The following is a 15,257-nucleotide window of genomic DNA, read 5'->3' as shown; positions in this document are numbered from 1 at the left end:
GCAGCAGTGCTAACCATTAGGTCTGAGTGTGGACTTTATGAAAGGGAAAAATCACTGTAGATGGGGCTACAGACAAAGAGAAGGAATCATCCGTTGTCAGCGACGGTTTCATGTAAAACTATATACACAGCAAAGTAAAAACGATTCACTTTGGTTTTCAAAATTGTTGAATACAATTAGTGACTTAATAAAACACAATAGCAAGGAGCAACTATATATTTTAAAATCGAATGATTTTGTGAGAGTGTAAATGAGATTTCAGCTGCAAAATGAGCAGATGTTATGCACAGACAGGTGACTAATGGATCACTCTGGATTGTTGGACGTTAGTGTTTACTAAGGAACCAACCTGTGCCTCCAGTAGTTGTTCTTGTAAATGACAAAATCGGGGATGTTCATTTCATCTCTCTCCCACGTGCACTGGTCGTAGGTCAAGTCCCTCCACTTAACCAGGTAGTGGTAGTTCCCCTTCTTGTCCACACTGAAAGTTATGATGCAGAGTTAGACGTCACGTCAGCAGCTTGAGTGCAGTAGAGCGGTCGTGTTTACCTGTGGTTGATGATGCGATGGATGATCATCCACTCAGGTTTTATGCCATACTTGTAGTACTTGTCATCCATGATGGCATACTGCGGGTCTTTGGCCCTCCTCTTCTCACTCTTTCCTACACTATTCTCGTCTTCAGCTCCTGACCCATAGTCTAGGCTGGGCGGCTCATCCATGTCAGTCTTCCTCTGGTAATTCCTGTACATCACTGAGTGGAAGATCTCGAGCTGTTTCAACCAGACAAAGGCAAAGGAGTACGTCAACCATCCACGGGTTTGGTGTGCAAACATGTGGAATACATTTTCCCACTTCTCTTAGTCCCGAACTGTATATACAGCAACATCCCCAAAGTGCACTCAGGTGTCCATCACAATTTTAAGGGCTATAGTGATTTAACACTGGAAAAGTGCCGAAATATTTAGGGATCTCCGAACTGTTCCAGATAGAGATGCAGATTTTTGTTCCAACCTATCAAGGAAACACAGCGTCACCAACCAGGTGATCAGTTGCTAGGTTCAGTTGGCATCTGATTGGTGAAACTTTGTGCAAACACTGCAGGTCTTTCTGGAACAGTTTGGTGAGTCCTGGTGTCGAGTGATAACTGGATGTGAGAGAGATTTACTCAGGAGACTGTGCAGACACACACAGGTCCTTGTAGTCAGACGACAAAATCAACATCTCTTTGGCCAAGTAATGCAAAGTAAATTCACCCTTGTATAAAAAATGTCACAAAAGGGATCACAGCTATTAACTTGAAATTAATTAACCGAAATTAATTGCGTCTGATGGATTAAGTGCATCACTATATGTCGGATCATGGACTCAAAACCTGCCAGAGGGATTGTTAGAATCAGGTGGGGAGACCTGGGCAGCCCATAACACGAGTTCCTTAACTGGCTCTGGGGATATGAAAGATCATATCTTTTGAGCCAGACCTGCTGTGTGTCAGGAGGAGAAGTACAGTATCCAGGAGAGACCACGGATCTGTTGATTTTTTTTTTTACAACAGACACTGTTGAACGGCTGAGAGGAAGCATAGCTGACCTCTTTGTACTCCAGAGGATCTTTGGAGGCTTGTGGGAGTGCGCCTGCCAGGTACTCAAGTAGAGTGAGAGGCTGACTATGAGGCGGCCAAGATGAGGATGAGCTCTGGATCTTGATCGCATTCTGTACTTCTTAGGGTCTTATTCACAATGTACGGACCTCTATTTCAACGTTTGCCTACCACAACCCAACCTCAGCAAAGTGAAAGAAAATTGATAGTGGGAGGGATAAAATGAAAATGAAATTCTTTTTATCTGCTTTCCTATATTCATGGAAAAAGAGCGAGAATATTTCAACATATAAAAAGACTTTAATCACATGATCTGTCGCCTCACCTGCAGCTCAGTGATCCATGAGCAGTGCCAGTAAGACTGCCCCACGAACTTGACAAAGAACTCTCTCTCAGCTCTGCCCTTCATGGGAGGAGGTGGAGGAGCATCTGGGGGGGCATCAGGAGGGGGAGGAACAGGAATAGGAGGTGGAGGTTCACCCCACCGCCAGTGAAGGATCTTCTGAACACGGCCCTTGATCGGTGGACACTAGAGGAGCAACACCAATGATCAGACTCATAAGACAGTCAACCTTTAAAAGACAACAAATTCTGCATTCATTAATGCCTCAGAAAAAACGCTGAACACGAGAGACAAAATTCTGAGATGTGGAATGTCCCCCAAAGCGGGGGGACAGATTTTAAATGCTCCTGGAGCTACTGCTGTCCATCCTTCTCGTTGTCATTCACCAACCCCGTAAGTTGTAGTTTGTAGACCTTTCCATGTTGCTAACGGTGATCCTAAATGTATAGCATGACTAAAATTGACAAGGACCTAAATTATAGTGCATTTTCATTTGATATCCAATACTTAATAGTTCCCTGATAAGTTTCAAAATGTCCTGTCACTGAAAGGATTGAGGAAAAAATACACTACACGAGCAGGCTGTGACATGAACAAGCAGGTGGTCATGCAGCAGGTCATGCAGCAGTCACAAAGTCAAGCACATACTAATGAAATAAACACACTGACCATAATTGGCCGTATAATATGTTTCCATTACATTTTCCAACCACACGTGTTTTTAGAAAAGAAATCACATCATCACACGGTGACTGATGGCCACAGCATATGCTTCTAGAGTGAAGGCCTGATAATGTGGATGCAGCATGAGACAGGGATGAGTGAGCAGAGGCAGAGAAGGGGGCAGTAACTGACCGTGCAGCGCGGACACAACCACTCTCCATTCGGGATCTCTGGCAGTGGAGGGTTCAGACAGTGGATGTGGTAGGAGGATGTGCAGGTGTCACAGCACAACAGTTCACCTCCGTCTTTACACACCCGGCAGAACTCCATGTGGTCGTCATCCTCCTCCTCTGCCCCGGTGGGCAGCCCCAGGCTAACCTCAGAGATCACCCTGTCCTCACTGTCCTCCTCAAAGTCTTCAAAGTCCTCGTCTTTAGCCTCCCACTGGATACCTTCTTTCTCCTGTGGGTGAGGGACAAATGAGATCAACTATCAGCAAAACATAAGGACACAATGGATTTGGACATGATTTTTTTATAATTTTTTTTGGTGTGAAAAACATTACTTTTCATAAAATATTTGGAAATAATACTGCAATGAAGGGGAAAAAAGACTCTTGACAATGTGAACCAGAATGTTGACTGCAGGTATACTCACACAGTGTGGACAGCTCCACTTGCCCTCGGGAGCCTTGTCCAACTCAGGCTCCAGGCAGACAAGGTGGTAGGCTCGTGGACAAGTGTCACATAGAATTATCTCCCCTCCCTGCTGACACACCTCACAGTAATCCTGGTGATCTGTCTCATAGCCGTCTCCCTCCTCATCACCTGCGACTAAAAGAAAAACAAGGGGTAGAACAGGTCCTCTTAAAGCCAACAGAAAACATCATTCACTCACTCTTCTTCTTCTTCTTGGCAGGCCTTCCTCGCTTGTTCTTCTTCACACGGCCTGAGCTGTCGGAGCGAACCGATGAGCTGTGAACACTGGAGTCCTCCTGCTCAGACTCATCCTCATCCATGTCCTCACTCTGGTGCAGAACCAAACAATGAAGGGAAGTAAGAGGCTGACGCAAGAGTAGCCTTACAGAGGTCAGAAAACAAAGACAAACTCACCGAGCAACTCTTCTTTCTTTTAGCACCCATAGGTGACAGTTTTATGCGTATTGGCGCCATCTTTTTAGCTTTAGCTGCAGCCAAGAACTTCTTCTTATCAGAGACTCGAGGACTTTTACTGCGCTTCTTGTAACCAGGACCTGGACCGCACACAAAGGCTTATTTTGGTAAGACAGTGCTGGGTTGGTTTGACATCTCAATTGTCGTCTCATACTCATCATCTGACCTTTGCCCTCTTTAGTCTTGGCTTTCCTGATTGGTGGAGGCTGAGGCGGAGGTTCCGGGGAGGCGGTAGCTGCAGAGACCTGCTCCGCGACAGCGATGGCAGCTGCAGCAGCGGCTGCAGCCACAGCAGCTGAGTTACCTTTGAAAGGGTTGTTGGAGCTGAACTCTCGCCACTTGGCTCCCAGGATGGTCATCATTTTGGACATTGGGATCTTGGGGTTCTTCTTGGCTATCATGGGCCTGGGGGATATTAGTATAATAAACTGTCAAATAAACTACATTAAATGTGAAATACTGTCTACACATGAAGTTACACAAGCAAAATGGAGGGCCTTTCTCTCGCAGGCATGCTGGACTTACAGCCAACACTGGTCAATGCGCTTTGGAAAACTAAATGAAACAAATAACAACCCGTACATAACAGCATCCTCTTTTTCATTAAGGTTCATTGAGCTAGACACCTTGCCTCACTATGTGACCACTGTATCACAGTCGAACAGAGAGGGTGCAACCATTGCGGCAGGCAGTTGTGTAACACAATTCAAAAGCAAAACAATGTTGGCACACGCCGTGTAGCGGCATAATAACAACAAGAGAGGGTACGTTTTATCAAGGAGGAAGTGCTAAGACACTGACAAGTTCCAGTATTTGGGATCAGTCATACAGAGTGATTCATAGAGATTGAGACAGGCGAAGAGGAGAGTGCCAGCAGCGCGGAACAGGTAGAGATGACAGAAGAGTGGCAGCTAGAGTGAAAGGGAGGCACTATAGGACAGTAGAGAGACCTGCCAAGATGCATGGTTAAGAAAAACAGAGACAGTATAGAGAGAGATGCACAGGTTTCATTGGGAGAGACTAGGAAAGACAAGTTTAGAAACCAGTATATCAGAGGGACGGCTCATGGAGAAAGGTTTGGAGGCTAAGTTGGGGAGGCCCAACTTGTGTGGACAAGTGGAGACGAGAGACAGGGAACATGATGAGAATACAGCTGTAGATCTAAAAATACTGGTTGAAAGAAGAAGAAACAACCAGTGAGGTTCATGGATGTGATAAAGGAGGTCTTGACAGGATAAGTGTGACTAGGGAGGATAATCAAGATAGGTTAAGGCGGAGGAGGCTGACTTGTTGTGGCAACCCCTGAAGGGAAAAGCCAAAGAACAAAGAATATTGTCCTCTTCAACCAGATGTATCAAAACACCACTTACATCCCTAACAACAGCAACATGAATCATTATATACACATAGAGTCATTATTCTGAACATGACCAGATTGTATTACAATGTATGCACTGTTTAGACAACAACATTCTTGCTACAGAACGGTTTCAAACTCTCTGCTTTCTGTCTTTCAATTTCATAAACTCCTGGCACATTCAAGAAGCTACATCTTGTCTTCTGTCACCTTTCTTCAGATAAAACAGTAAAAAAAAAGGTTTAACATTTCTGGAAATCAGAAGCAAGAAAAATTACTTTTGGGTTTTGAAAATGTTACTTTAAAATGGCTCTTTGCTGTTGCTTTTGTTTTTACAGCATTGTTTGTGCTGTTGTTTGGTGCACATTTCTAATGTTTGTCTTTAATGTCTCTAATGTTATTAGGCTGCGAACAAGCAGAGTTTCCCCATAGATGGAAAAATGAAGGTTATATAATCTAATCACTGAGATGACGACAAGAGTGAATATGAATATGGCTGCGTCTTAACGTTGCATACACATGATTTTATGAAGCCTACAGAAAATCAGACCAGTTTGTTTACTTCAGGTAGGAAATGAAATAACTCTCCATGTGTATCTGACTGACGGTCTGTGGTCTGTTCAGTTAAGATGACCACTCCGCACTCAAACATAGTCTGGACTAACTAAACAAGACACTCATCAATAAACAGTAGGTTTATTCATGGTAATCTATGTTCCCTGATCTAAAGTGTCGCCATTTTATTGATCATGAACACCATCTATTTTTAATCAAATGTTGCTCAGATCAACTCTGCGTCTTTGACGTCATTCATTTTTCTTTGCCTGACACTAACCAGTTTGATCCAATGTATGAACATGCTGCTGGACTGTAGCACACAACAGGTCAGATTGTTGCCATGTAAGACAAGCTCCTACCTCATGAACTGGCTGAAGGCTTTGTAGTTGGTGAGCTCCCTGTAGTCTTCCTCTGTGAAGGTATGATCAACATCCTCCAGACCCCACTCCTTAGCCAGCTGGGCTGAGGTCTTCTGCTCTACAGGCTGCTGCAGACACAGCACCACGAGAGACTCAAGACAAGACAGAGCGAAACCTCATTCAGCGGCGCTCTTCTTACCTTTGTCGTTTCCTCCTGACTGCTGTCCCGGTCTCCGTCATCTTTTTTCTTCTTTTTGGTTTTCTTCTCCTTCTTTTCTTTATGTTTCTTCTTCTTCTTTTTCTCACTAGATCCATAGTCACTGGCAAAGCTGTCGGAATTTTCTCCATAGTCTCGTCCCCTGTCTGAGTCTCTCTCCACATCACTGTCCTGCACCTGAAACAAAACATGAGTTGTGGCAGGTGCAAGACAAACAAGCTAAGGTCAATTAAAAAAATCAAAATGACGTACAAGTTTCTTGCGTTTTTTCGCTTTTGGTGGTTTCCCTTCTTTTATTTTCTTCTTTTCATCCTTGTTTTTCTTCGGCCTTCCTTTCTTCCGGACAGGGACCTCCTGGTCTGAGGCGTCCGGCTCGACTTCTGAGACAGACAGCACCGGACATGAAAAAATGCACAGCGATGGGAATCCAGTGAACAATAATCTTCTCGCCATCAGACCCGACCCTGCTGTGCCTAATTATGCTCAACAATAGTCGACTGATACTCATGGGTGGCTTAGATGACCCCTGACCTGATGCAGATTTGTGGCACATGCTAAATTAGCTACAGTTTGTTAGTGTGCTGTAAGTCGAACTGACAGCCAGAGCTGATGCTTCTATGGTGGAGACAATTGGTTTATGCAAAAAGGAACGAGCCCCTATGAAGCCTGTGACAAAGGAAGGAGTTTGACATTTTATCATGCATCCCGGTTGCTTTTGGAATACATTTGTAAAATGTTACACAGAGTCTACACACAGTCTTTTAAAAAAAGAAAGCATGTAGTCTTCTTTGGACAAAGCAGAATTATATAATGGAATTATAAGAAAAAAAATTTATAGAATCAAGAAATGTGTTTGACTATATTTCTTAATTTAGGGGTAGTTTTTTGTTTGCATGTTTTAATGTCAATCATATTTGGAATCAAAATAAATTAACAGCAACAACCAAAGTAAACAAAAAATAAGGAAGAACAGTCACATAGATGGAATGTATGAAAATACAAGAAAATGCATTGAAGTACATACAGGACAATATTATTTAGGAATAAAAGTAAAAGGAAATAAATGCTGGGAAATGACTGAAAGCTGAGAAGAAACTTTGTAATAAAGCAAAATGAGGTTTTGAATTTCACAAGTTGTCATTGACCTCATGAGGGCCAGATCTGCTGGCATGCTCTGACACACAGATGAGCAGTTCTGAAAGGTTACTTCAAGTCGACTAACTAGAAGGTTCCAGAATACATTCGTGGTGGATGTCTAAACATGTCAGATCTTGTCCAGCACTAATCCAATTCTCATCACCACCAGTGAAAACGGAAAATCAAAATTTCACTCGACGCTGGGAATGGATGGTAAAAAGGAACTATTGTTGTGCAGTTATTATTCATGTCAACATCAAGCATCGTGCACTTCTTTATTCAGGTCATTTTGATGGATGATCAGCTGCAATAGGTTAACAGCTGGATTACCTGCCAGTCGCACATGACGTTTCATCCTTAAGATTGTTCTCACGAGCTTGAGATTTAGTCATTACTTGCTTTGAAAATAAGCAGTGATACTGACATTTTAGCCAGAGTATGAACAAACTCTGTTTCTCACTAAAAAGACACTTCCATTCTACAAAGGGACTAAAACATGTTTGCACAACTTGCCCTCCGAATAGGAATGATGTTCACTGCGAGCGGCTGACATGTCTGAATCACACCACAGTGGAGCAGGAGTCAGCAGTGGTTACTAAACTGAAATACATAGACAAATTCCATGACATTATTCACCATGGGCAACAAATACAGTATGTTACGATGTTTTTCTTTGTTAAGCATACATCTATATCCACCTTTCTGACTGGATTAGCCACACAACCCCAGACCAACTCCGTTTTACAAGCAAAAACCGGTATTCCCCAAAGACACCAGAGCCAGAGGGGACATAATTTAACCTACAACCTGACCTGGCTTGGAGAAGCTAACACACCCACATGCAGGGAGAAATGGCAGCAGCCTCTAGACTAGATGCAGCGGAGCATTAAAGCACAGCCAAATGATGGGCTGCGCTCTCCGCCATGAAACCGGTCCGCCTGACAGGCTACACTTTATTATTGTCTGACTCTCTTTGTTACTGCTCTCCCACCGAGCAGCGAGATGCCCCGCGACAGAGCAGAGTCCGTCCGAGAGAGGCGCGCCGCGGGCGGCAGCGGCACGCACGCGGGGCTCGGTGACTGACAGGCCGCTGGCGGGTCTGCGTGGAAAACAATTTCCCGCCATGTCGCCCAGGTCCTGGCGGGGGCGAAGGTGTCTGACATTGAACGCAACGCTGATTCATACTGTAACTCACAACCACGCAATGTACGTCTAAAAGGACACAATTGATGTGATATTTCCGAAACTTTGTCCTGCATCTCGCTGCACCTCAACCCTCGCGGAAAGCTCCAGAAACACGCCGAATAATAGGGCAACAAAAGAGAGCATCGTGCAGTCGAAAACACATCCGCTTTGCGGAATGAGACCAGGCTGTAAACGCATGATCTGCTCAGTGTGCAGGAACCACGCCAGCGTCCCACTGTGACCCGCCCTGGTGACCACAGGATCAAGGGTGACAAGTGCCTGCTGTCTCCCCGCGGGTACGGACCCACCAGCCGGAGGAGACCATGTTTATCAGCCGGACTCCCCCCGACCCCACTCGGGGCTCTACTCCCCTCTGAAAAGCCCCGATTGCCACGGAGACTTGTCACATTAAGCATGCACGCAAACATGTCTGGACCCTGTCGCGGCAATCTGGGAGTCATACACAATACTGGAACTTGTATTTAAAGTTGAGAAATAGGAGCGAACGTCGCTGGACACCGCCTGACACATGTGGAGGGGGTCTTTTTGGTGGACTTTTACTTTCTTATGAGGATGAACAGCACACGTTCGAGCGTGTAAACGTGGGTAAAGGGATGCACCGTTCTAGTGTTTTATTTTTTGTGTTGTTTTATAAAGAGGAGAGTGTATTTCGAGCGCGCCCCCGAGCCCACGGCTCCTCTACTGTAACAGTATCGGACCCGGACGGGCTCTTGTATTTGGCACGGGCGGTTCGGTCTGCCTCTTTGCGAGCCATTGCTCTGGATTTTAACGGATAATTTTAGCGAGAGTAAACGCGTAATTTTGCGCGCTCCCGACACCCCGGACAGCTTTCTTTACTGTACCTGGCGCGGCTGCTGTTGCAGTTTCTCGAGGCGCCGCCGGCGAGTTTATGTCGCTTGCGTTCTCGTCTAGATCTCCGTCGTCGTCTTCTTCATCAAAATCTCCTCCCTCGGAATTAACCACCATGCCCTCGTCTTCCTCAAAAGACCGAAGAGGAGAGGACATTATATTCCCGTCATCGGATCCGTCCTTGTATTCAAAAATGCTGCGCTTGTCCGAATATATGAAATTTATTTAATATTCAAATCGGCACGGGGAAAAGTGGGGGGCGTTTTGGAATATTTTACACCAGGCAGAGCAACAAAGATGGCCGCCCTCTTATATTTATTTTTTAACAACCCCCCCAATAAGAAAAAAAATCCCCTTACATAAAAAATGGCTGACTATATTATTACAGAGCGCCCCCCCTCCTCCGTTCTCTTTCTCTCTCCAGCTCTGCTATGCGCGCCCCCTCCCTCCTTAAAACGTACACATTGTTAAAAGAGAAAGGGGTGTGTGTGACTGCATGTAAGTTACATTGCGACTTGTTTGTTTGTGAGCTGTCAGCCCCCCTCCCTTCACTTCGCTGCTTTTTCTGCACAAGTCCATATCGATTCCTCCACAAGTCTCCTGTCTGCATTGCAGAGCTAGACACAAATCCATCAAATATGGCCACCTAACGTTCTCCGGAGCCCCCTCCCTTCTATAAAAATTATTTTGGTGTGTGTGCTGGGGAGGGATTGAAAGAGGGGGGTTGGGAAAATCTGCCGCAGCCATGCCCAGACTTACATCAGATTGTATTGCTTAAAAATTAACTACTTGTGGTGAGGATGGAAGCAGTTCTCAATATGCTAAATACACATCTCCCCCTCAGAAAAGAGCCAAACAACCAGCAGACAGAGAGAAAACCATGCCTGAGTCAGTCTCGCAGCTCAGACAGGAGGCGTTTAGCCGCTCGCTGATACCAGACGCTCTTGTCAACTGGATGGCAGTAAGGCCATGGGAATCCCCCAGACGCCTGTCAGCCCCTGGTGACCGGCTGCTCAGGGGCACTTTTGTTTTGCTTCCAGCTTTCACCCTCAAGAGGATGAAAAAGAATTGTAAAGCAACCTGCTTTGTGTTGTAACACCTGAACTATCTGGGGGATAAAGGGATACAACCTGGGTCAAAACGCATGGGCAGGGTGTCAAATGAGGTCTAATGATGGATGATGTGTTTGTGATCATTTTTCTCCTAGTCCATCAGTCATGGTAGTTTTACACACCTCGTGAATATACAAATGTCCAAAGGTACAAACCTGTAAAATTATTCTTTTGTTCATAGCAATTAAAAAACATATATAATTCTTAGAATATGAACATGCAACATGCTGTGATTTCTGTTCAAAATAGAGCGGCATTTCACATACGATATTGTCTTTTATTGTAATATTGTTTCTCAACAACTCACCGATTATTCACTCAAAATTAGAACATTTTTGCAATATGATCACAATACAATATATTATGTCGCTGCATATTATAAATGGCATTAAAATCAGTGTGGTTAACAGCATTTAAAAACAAGTAAAATTCCAATTTTAATGTGGACATAAGGTATGTAAAACATATAATTTACATGTATACATACATCTTCTATTCCGCTTTGTCCTCCACAGGTGGGTCGCGGGGGCAGCGGGGCCAATCTCAGCATCAACTTCACAATAAATCCAGCCCATGTGTTTGACAATATAATGATACAATAAAATGAGTCCTGACATAAAATTAATTCCATTTTACACTATCATCATTATGGTTGCGCAAATAATTCCACCCACCCCCAAGTAAGTAACATAGTGATCGTAACAATAATGTTATGCGATACACAGTTCACAGAGGACTCACTACCACACTGGTCCCTCTGACGTCCATGGAAGTTGGACTCCCTTCCACACCGCTGTGGCCCAAGGGAAGAGTTAACAAAGTGATGTGGCCCTGCCCCAAGCCCTTCGACCCCTCACAACTGCTCTCCAACAGAGCTAAATGGAAGAAGGAGGCCCATCAGGTGCTATTGAAAGACTCTTGAGGTAGCTGTGTGCAGCTCAGGCTCAGCAGGGATAAACCTCAGGTGTTAGAAGATCTTGGTGTGATCAAAAATGACTTGAAGGTTGACCAGAACCAGCTAGCTTCTGGACATGCTTGAGCAACATTGTGTGGACATCTGGGAAGGTGTATCTGGACTGGCAAGCCAGGGTGGTTGGCTTCTTTCATAAACTAAAACCAATAATCACATTGCCACCTGTGTGTTGGAATCGCAGAGAGACTTGATACACAATGACTTTGGTCCATATTTATCATCATGCTCTACAGCAACAGGTACCTGCAGACCCCGACAGAGGCCCACTGGCCAGCACAGAGGAATGTGTTTGTGATGATCCAGCAGTCACATCTGCCAAGAGAGACATAGCGTAATGCCGTGTCACACAGCAGGAAGTGCGTGTGTGAGAGGCGGTTGCCAGATTGGACAAGGCGAGACGGCGTCAGTGTGATGTGTGCCATCATAAGCGCTCTCCATAGATCTCATGATCGCACGTCTGAGGCCAAGACTGTGATGAGGGGTAGCCCCCTCCCCTCCCCTCCTGACAATGCACATCCCATGTCCATTTGGCAGAGACATGAGAAGGGTGAGAGGGAAAGCGCCTCCCGTGGGTGCTGAGCTCCTGCTAACCCAGATTTTATTCAGTGTGACACACAAGGAGCAAAAAGCTTGTGATCCCTTGCGCTGAGCTGTCTGCGGGAGGAGAGGAGCTGAAAGCCAGTGTGCTGAGAGCAGAACAGATAACCAGCTGTGGGTTTCGGAGCAGCACCAATCAAAGCCCCAACAGTCACACGTGGGAAATATTACATACCGGCATCTTAACTCAGGTGTCTCTGTCCATGTCGGCTCGCTCACCTCACAGCTCTTACAGCAGTGGTGTCAACATGCAGTCAACAGAGGGTCACACTGGGTGAAACCACAGTGACCGGCCCACTAAATATAGAGGAGAAACACAAAAGTGATGGCACAAAGTGAATGTTATTACCATTTAAAATTAAATAGCTACAGACCTTAGTAAGATGAAACAAAGTACAGTAAAAAAAAAATAGAAAAGCCCTCATAGAGCACAAACCCCTGGTAAGCAGCTTCAGTCCATCCCCAGCACAATCTCCCAAAGCATCCTTTTAAAAAAGAAATCCCTGGATCCAAATGCCAGTCTGGCACTAATGTTGAAAATGTATCTCCCAATGTTAAAGAACCCTTCAAACAAAATAAAAAAAACTATGTCATTTGTTCCCCATCCCATTTCATGTTTTCTGAAAATGTCATTCAAATCCACCCATAACCGTTTATTTTGTTCACAGATTAACAACTGCTGCTGAAAACATAACCTCCTGATACTCTATAATCTTAGTATAGAATATTCTTAATTCTTAAAATTACTCCACAGAACATTCTGCGACCTTGTTTTGATGACAGTCGTGTTTCCGTCTAGTGGTTTATTTTGCAGGATACTAAGATTGCCTTCAGCAGGGTCAAACCAGGTTCAGTTGGCTCACCAGTTGGACCGGCAGGTCGAGTTCTCATTCACCCTAAGCATATGGTTTCAGGCTAAAAGCAGCAGAATTCAAGGGTCCAAGAATGAAAGAAGACGTCAGGTAGTGAGACAAGCCTGGCACGTGTGCTCTTCTTCCTTTGAAATGGTTTAGATTCACTTCGTGGAAGAAATGCAGATGCAAACGTTGAGTCTGTATAATTATTAAAAACACGTACTTCATATACTGCAGAAACACGGGCGCTCTGTAAACAACAGGCTCCATCTGTTTAGATTATCATAATGTCATTTACAGTTCTCTGATATGACTTTAAGCTTAACCGATTTGAGATGTGTTGAAATGAGATGAGCAAAACCAAGTAAATTTACCAGAATAATATTAGTAAAAACAAAACGTTTAACATCAGGCGGAACGTATCTGTGAATTTTATGTTGTGGGGGGGTTGTGCTTTTTCTCATTCGAAGACGTAGTTCCGGTTATTCTGGTCCGGTCCTGAAATCTTTCCTCCCGCACAAAGAGGCTAATGGCAACAATGATCGAGGAAAATGGCCCGTCGACTCGTGTATGTATTTATTTGTATATGACAGGCCACCACGCAATCCTGTTCTTGTCGATTCGCTTTGTGAAGGTGGAATTCTGATTCAATTTGGTTAGCGCGGTTAGATGGGGTCGGTTTCGTAGCTTAGCATAAGGAAAAGCTAACGTGCAAGTTTAGCTTGTTTACACTGTGATCGCAGTCATGATACTATTTTTCAACGCGTGTCTCATCAAATAAAGCGGACATGCAGTTGTTAACCAGCTGAGACCAAACGAGCCTTTTAACCAGTAAATGCGGTTGGGTTAATTACCTGTGCTCTGTTAAGCATTGGTTTTATTGAATGTATAAATGTACCAACTGCTGGAAATGGCCCAGGATCTAATCGTGTTGACTAAGAGCTCAGCTAAGAAGAAATGGTACGGTGTTGATATGCCATTTACTCAAAATATGTATAAAGTGAATGTATAATTTGTATAAAAAATATATACAGGTTTCTGTAAATTGGACTCTCTCAAGTGGTTGCAACCTTTGGGCGATTTGTCCTGATGATTTTGTGAATTGCTACTAATTGTGTCACTACACATACATATGAGCACGAGACGAACAGCAGCATGTTTCTACAAACAATCTGAATGTTCATATAGGGAAGACAATCGCATGCTGGTTGCAAGACCAGTCACAGGTATTACTGTCTGATGATCAGGAGCCTATGAGAAATTGGACATTTATGATAAAGCGACACATAATGGTTGATAATTGAATGTGAAATCCTATTTGGAAAGTGGTATCCCTTTGTCTTCAGCAGAAAAAAAGTGATTTTATTTTTGTGCCCACTTAGGAACAGTCTGCAATCTCATCATTGCAAGTGAGACATAAATTGGAGGGACTTCTAAACAAGAACATGAGAATCCGCATGACAGATGGAAGGACCTTGGTGGGACTTTTCCTTTGTACAGACCGGGACTGCAACGTCATCCTCGGCTCTGCTCAGGAATTCCTCAAATCTACAGGTGAGGAAAAAAAAAGGTTTCTGATTGACATGATGTGACATTAACAGATGATCTTTGTCTCCGTAGATACCTTCTCTCAGGGTGAACCCCGAGTGCTGGGCTTAGCAATGATCCCTGGTCATCATGTGGTGTCGATCGAGGTGGAGGCAGACAGTTTAGAGGACACGCAAGGTTTTGGTGTGAACCATTGATGACGGTTAAATATCTAACCGTCTCAAAGAGACTTGACTGAGGATCAACTATATTTCTATTGACGTTAAACCCAAACCTTTGCATCATTTCTGTGTTTGTGTACATACAAGATGTTTTTGGAAATCCTCCCATATTTTGCAGATGACGTGAAATAAAAATTTGAACTATAATGTGATAAACATGTTGATTGTTGTATGCTGTTCAACGGAACTATTGTTTTGTTGTTGTTTTTTTGAAGTCGTTCTTTTACTCGGATGTTTCATTTGAACTGGAACTGGAGCTTTCCCTTCAAAAAAGTTCCCAATCCACAAGCTCCCACCAGGTTGCCTAGTGTGATACTACATTGACGGCAGACCGGCTGAAGTTTCCATGTGAATTAAGCTAGTCCAGTTCACCGGACAATTTGAATTTGCCGTGACTGACATGAAAATGTATTTGTTCTTGTGATGCTTGACATAGAACACTTTTTGAATAAAAAAGCAGAATGAAGAGGGTGTTTTATATAGGGGTGGAG

General features: G+C 44.1%; 2 protein-coding genes across 3 annotated transcripts in view; one reads left to right on the top strand and one right to left on the bottom strand.

Annotated features, from left to right (window-relative positions):
* Nucleotides 1-9,839, bottom strand: part of chd3 (chromodomain helicase DNA binding protein 3) — a 43,535-nt gene extending 33,696 nt beyond the window's left edge. Inside the window, exons 1-12 of one of the 2 annotated variants that reach the window (XM_053858565.1) lie at nucleotides 9,455-9,839; nucleotides 6,522-6,649; nucleotides 6,252-6,446; nucleotides 6,053-6,177; nucleotides 3,945-4,183; nucleotides 3,719-3,858; nucleotides 3,504-3,633; nucleotides 3,264-3,439; nucleotides 2,799-3,068; nucleotides 1,926-2,129; nucleotides 550-773; nucleotides 350-481 (exon numbers count right to left, since the gene is read on the bottom strand). In XM_053858565.1, the coding sequence (XP_053714540.1) occupies nucleotides 350-481; nucleotides 550-773; nucleotides 1,926-2,129; nucleotides 2,799-3,068; nucleotides 3,264-3,439; nucleotides 3,504-3,633; nucleotides 3,719-3,858; nucleotides 3,945-4,183; nucleotides 6,053-6,177; nucleotides 6,252-6,446; nucleotides 6,522-6,649; nucleotides 9,455-9,617 (2,126 nt within the window). In that variant the 5' untranslated portion in view covers nucleotides 9,618-9,839. Of the gene's footprint in view, nucleotides 1-349; nucleotides 482-549; nucleotides 774-1,925; nucleotides 2,130-2,798; nucleotides 3,069-3,263; nucleotides 3,440-3,503; nucleotides 3,634-3,718; nucleotides 3,859-3,944; nucleotides 4,184-6,052; nucleotides 6,181-6,251; nucleotides 6,447-6,521; nucleotides 6,650-9,454 lie in introns of both variants that reach the window. The other variant, XM_053858564.1, reaches the window with a different exon arrangement.
* Nucleotides 9,840-13,403: 3,564 nt separating this feature from the next.
* Nucleotides 13,404-14,922, top strand: naa38 (N-alpha-acetyltransferase 38, NatC auxiliary subunit). The gene is made up of 3 exons (XM_053860274.1): nucleotides 13,404-13,565; nucleotides 14,380-14,551; nucleotides 14,618-14,922. The coding sequence occupies exons 1-3, from the start codon at nucleotides 13,527-13,529 to the stop codon at nucleotides 14,740-14,742; spliced, it is 336 nt and encodes a 111-aa protein (XP_053716249.1). The 5' UTR covers nucleotides 13,404-13,526; the 3' UTR covers nucleotides 14,743-14,922.
* The last annotated feature ends 335 nt before the right edge of the window (nucleotides 14,923-15,257 follow it).

The sequence above is a fragment of the Synchiropus splendidus genome, chromosome 3 (assembly GCF_027744825.2).
Source record: "Synchiropus splendidus isolate RoL2022-P1 chromosome 3, RoL_Sspl_1.0, whole genome shotgun sequence".
In the NCBI taxonomy this organism is placed as follows: Eukaryota; Metazoa; Chordata; class Actinopteri; order Syngnathiformes; family Callionymidae; genus Synchiropus; species Synchiropus splendidus.
Note: the sequence above shows the minus strand (reverse complement) of the source record. Positions and strands in the feature narration are given on the sequence as shown.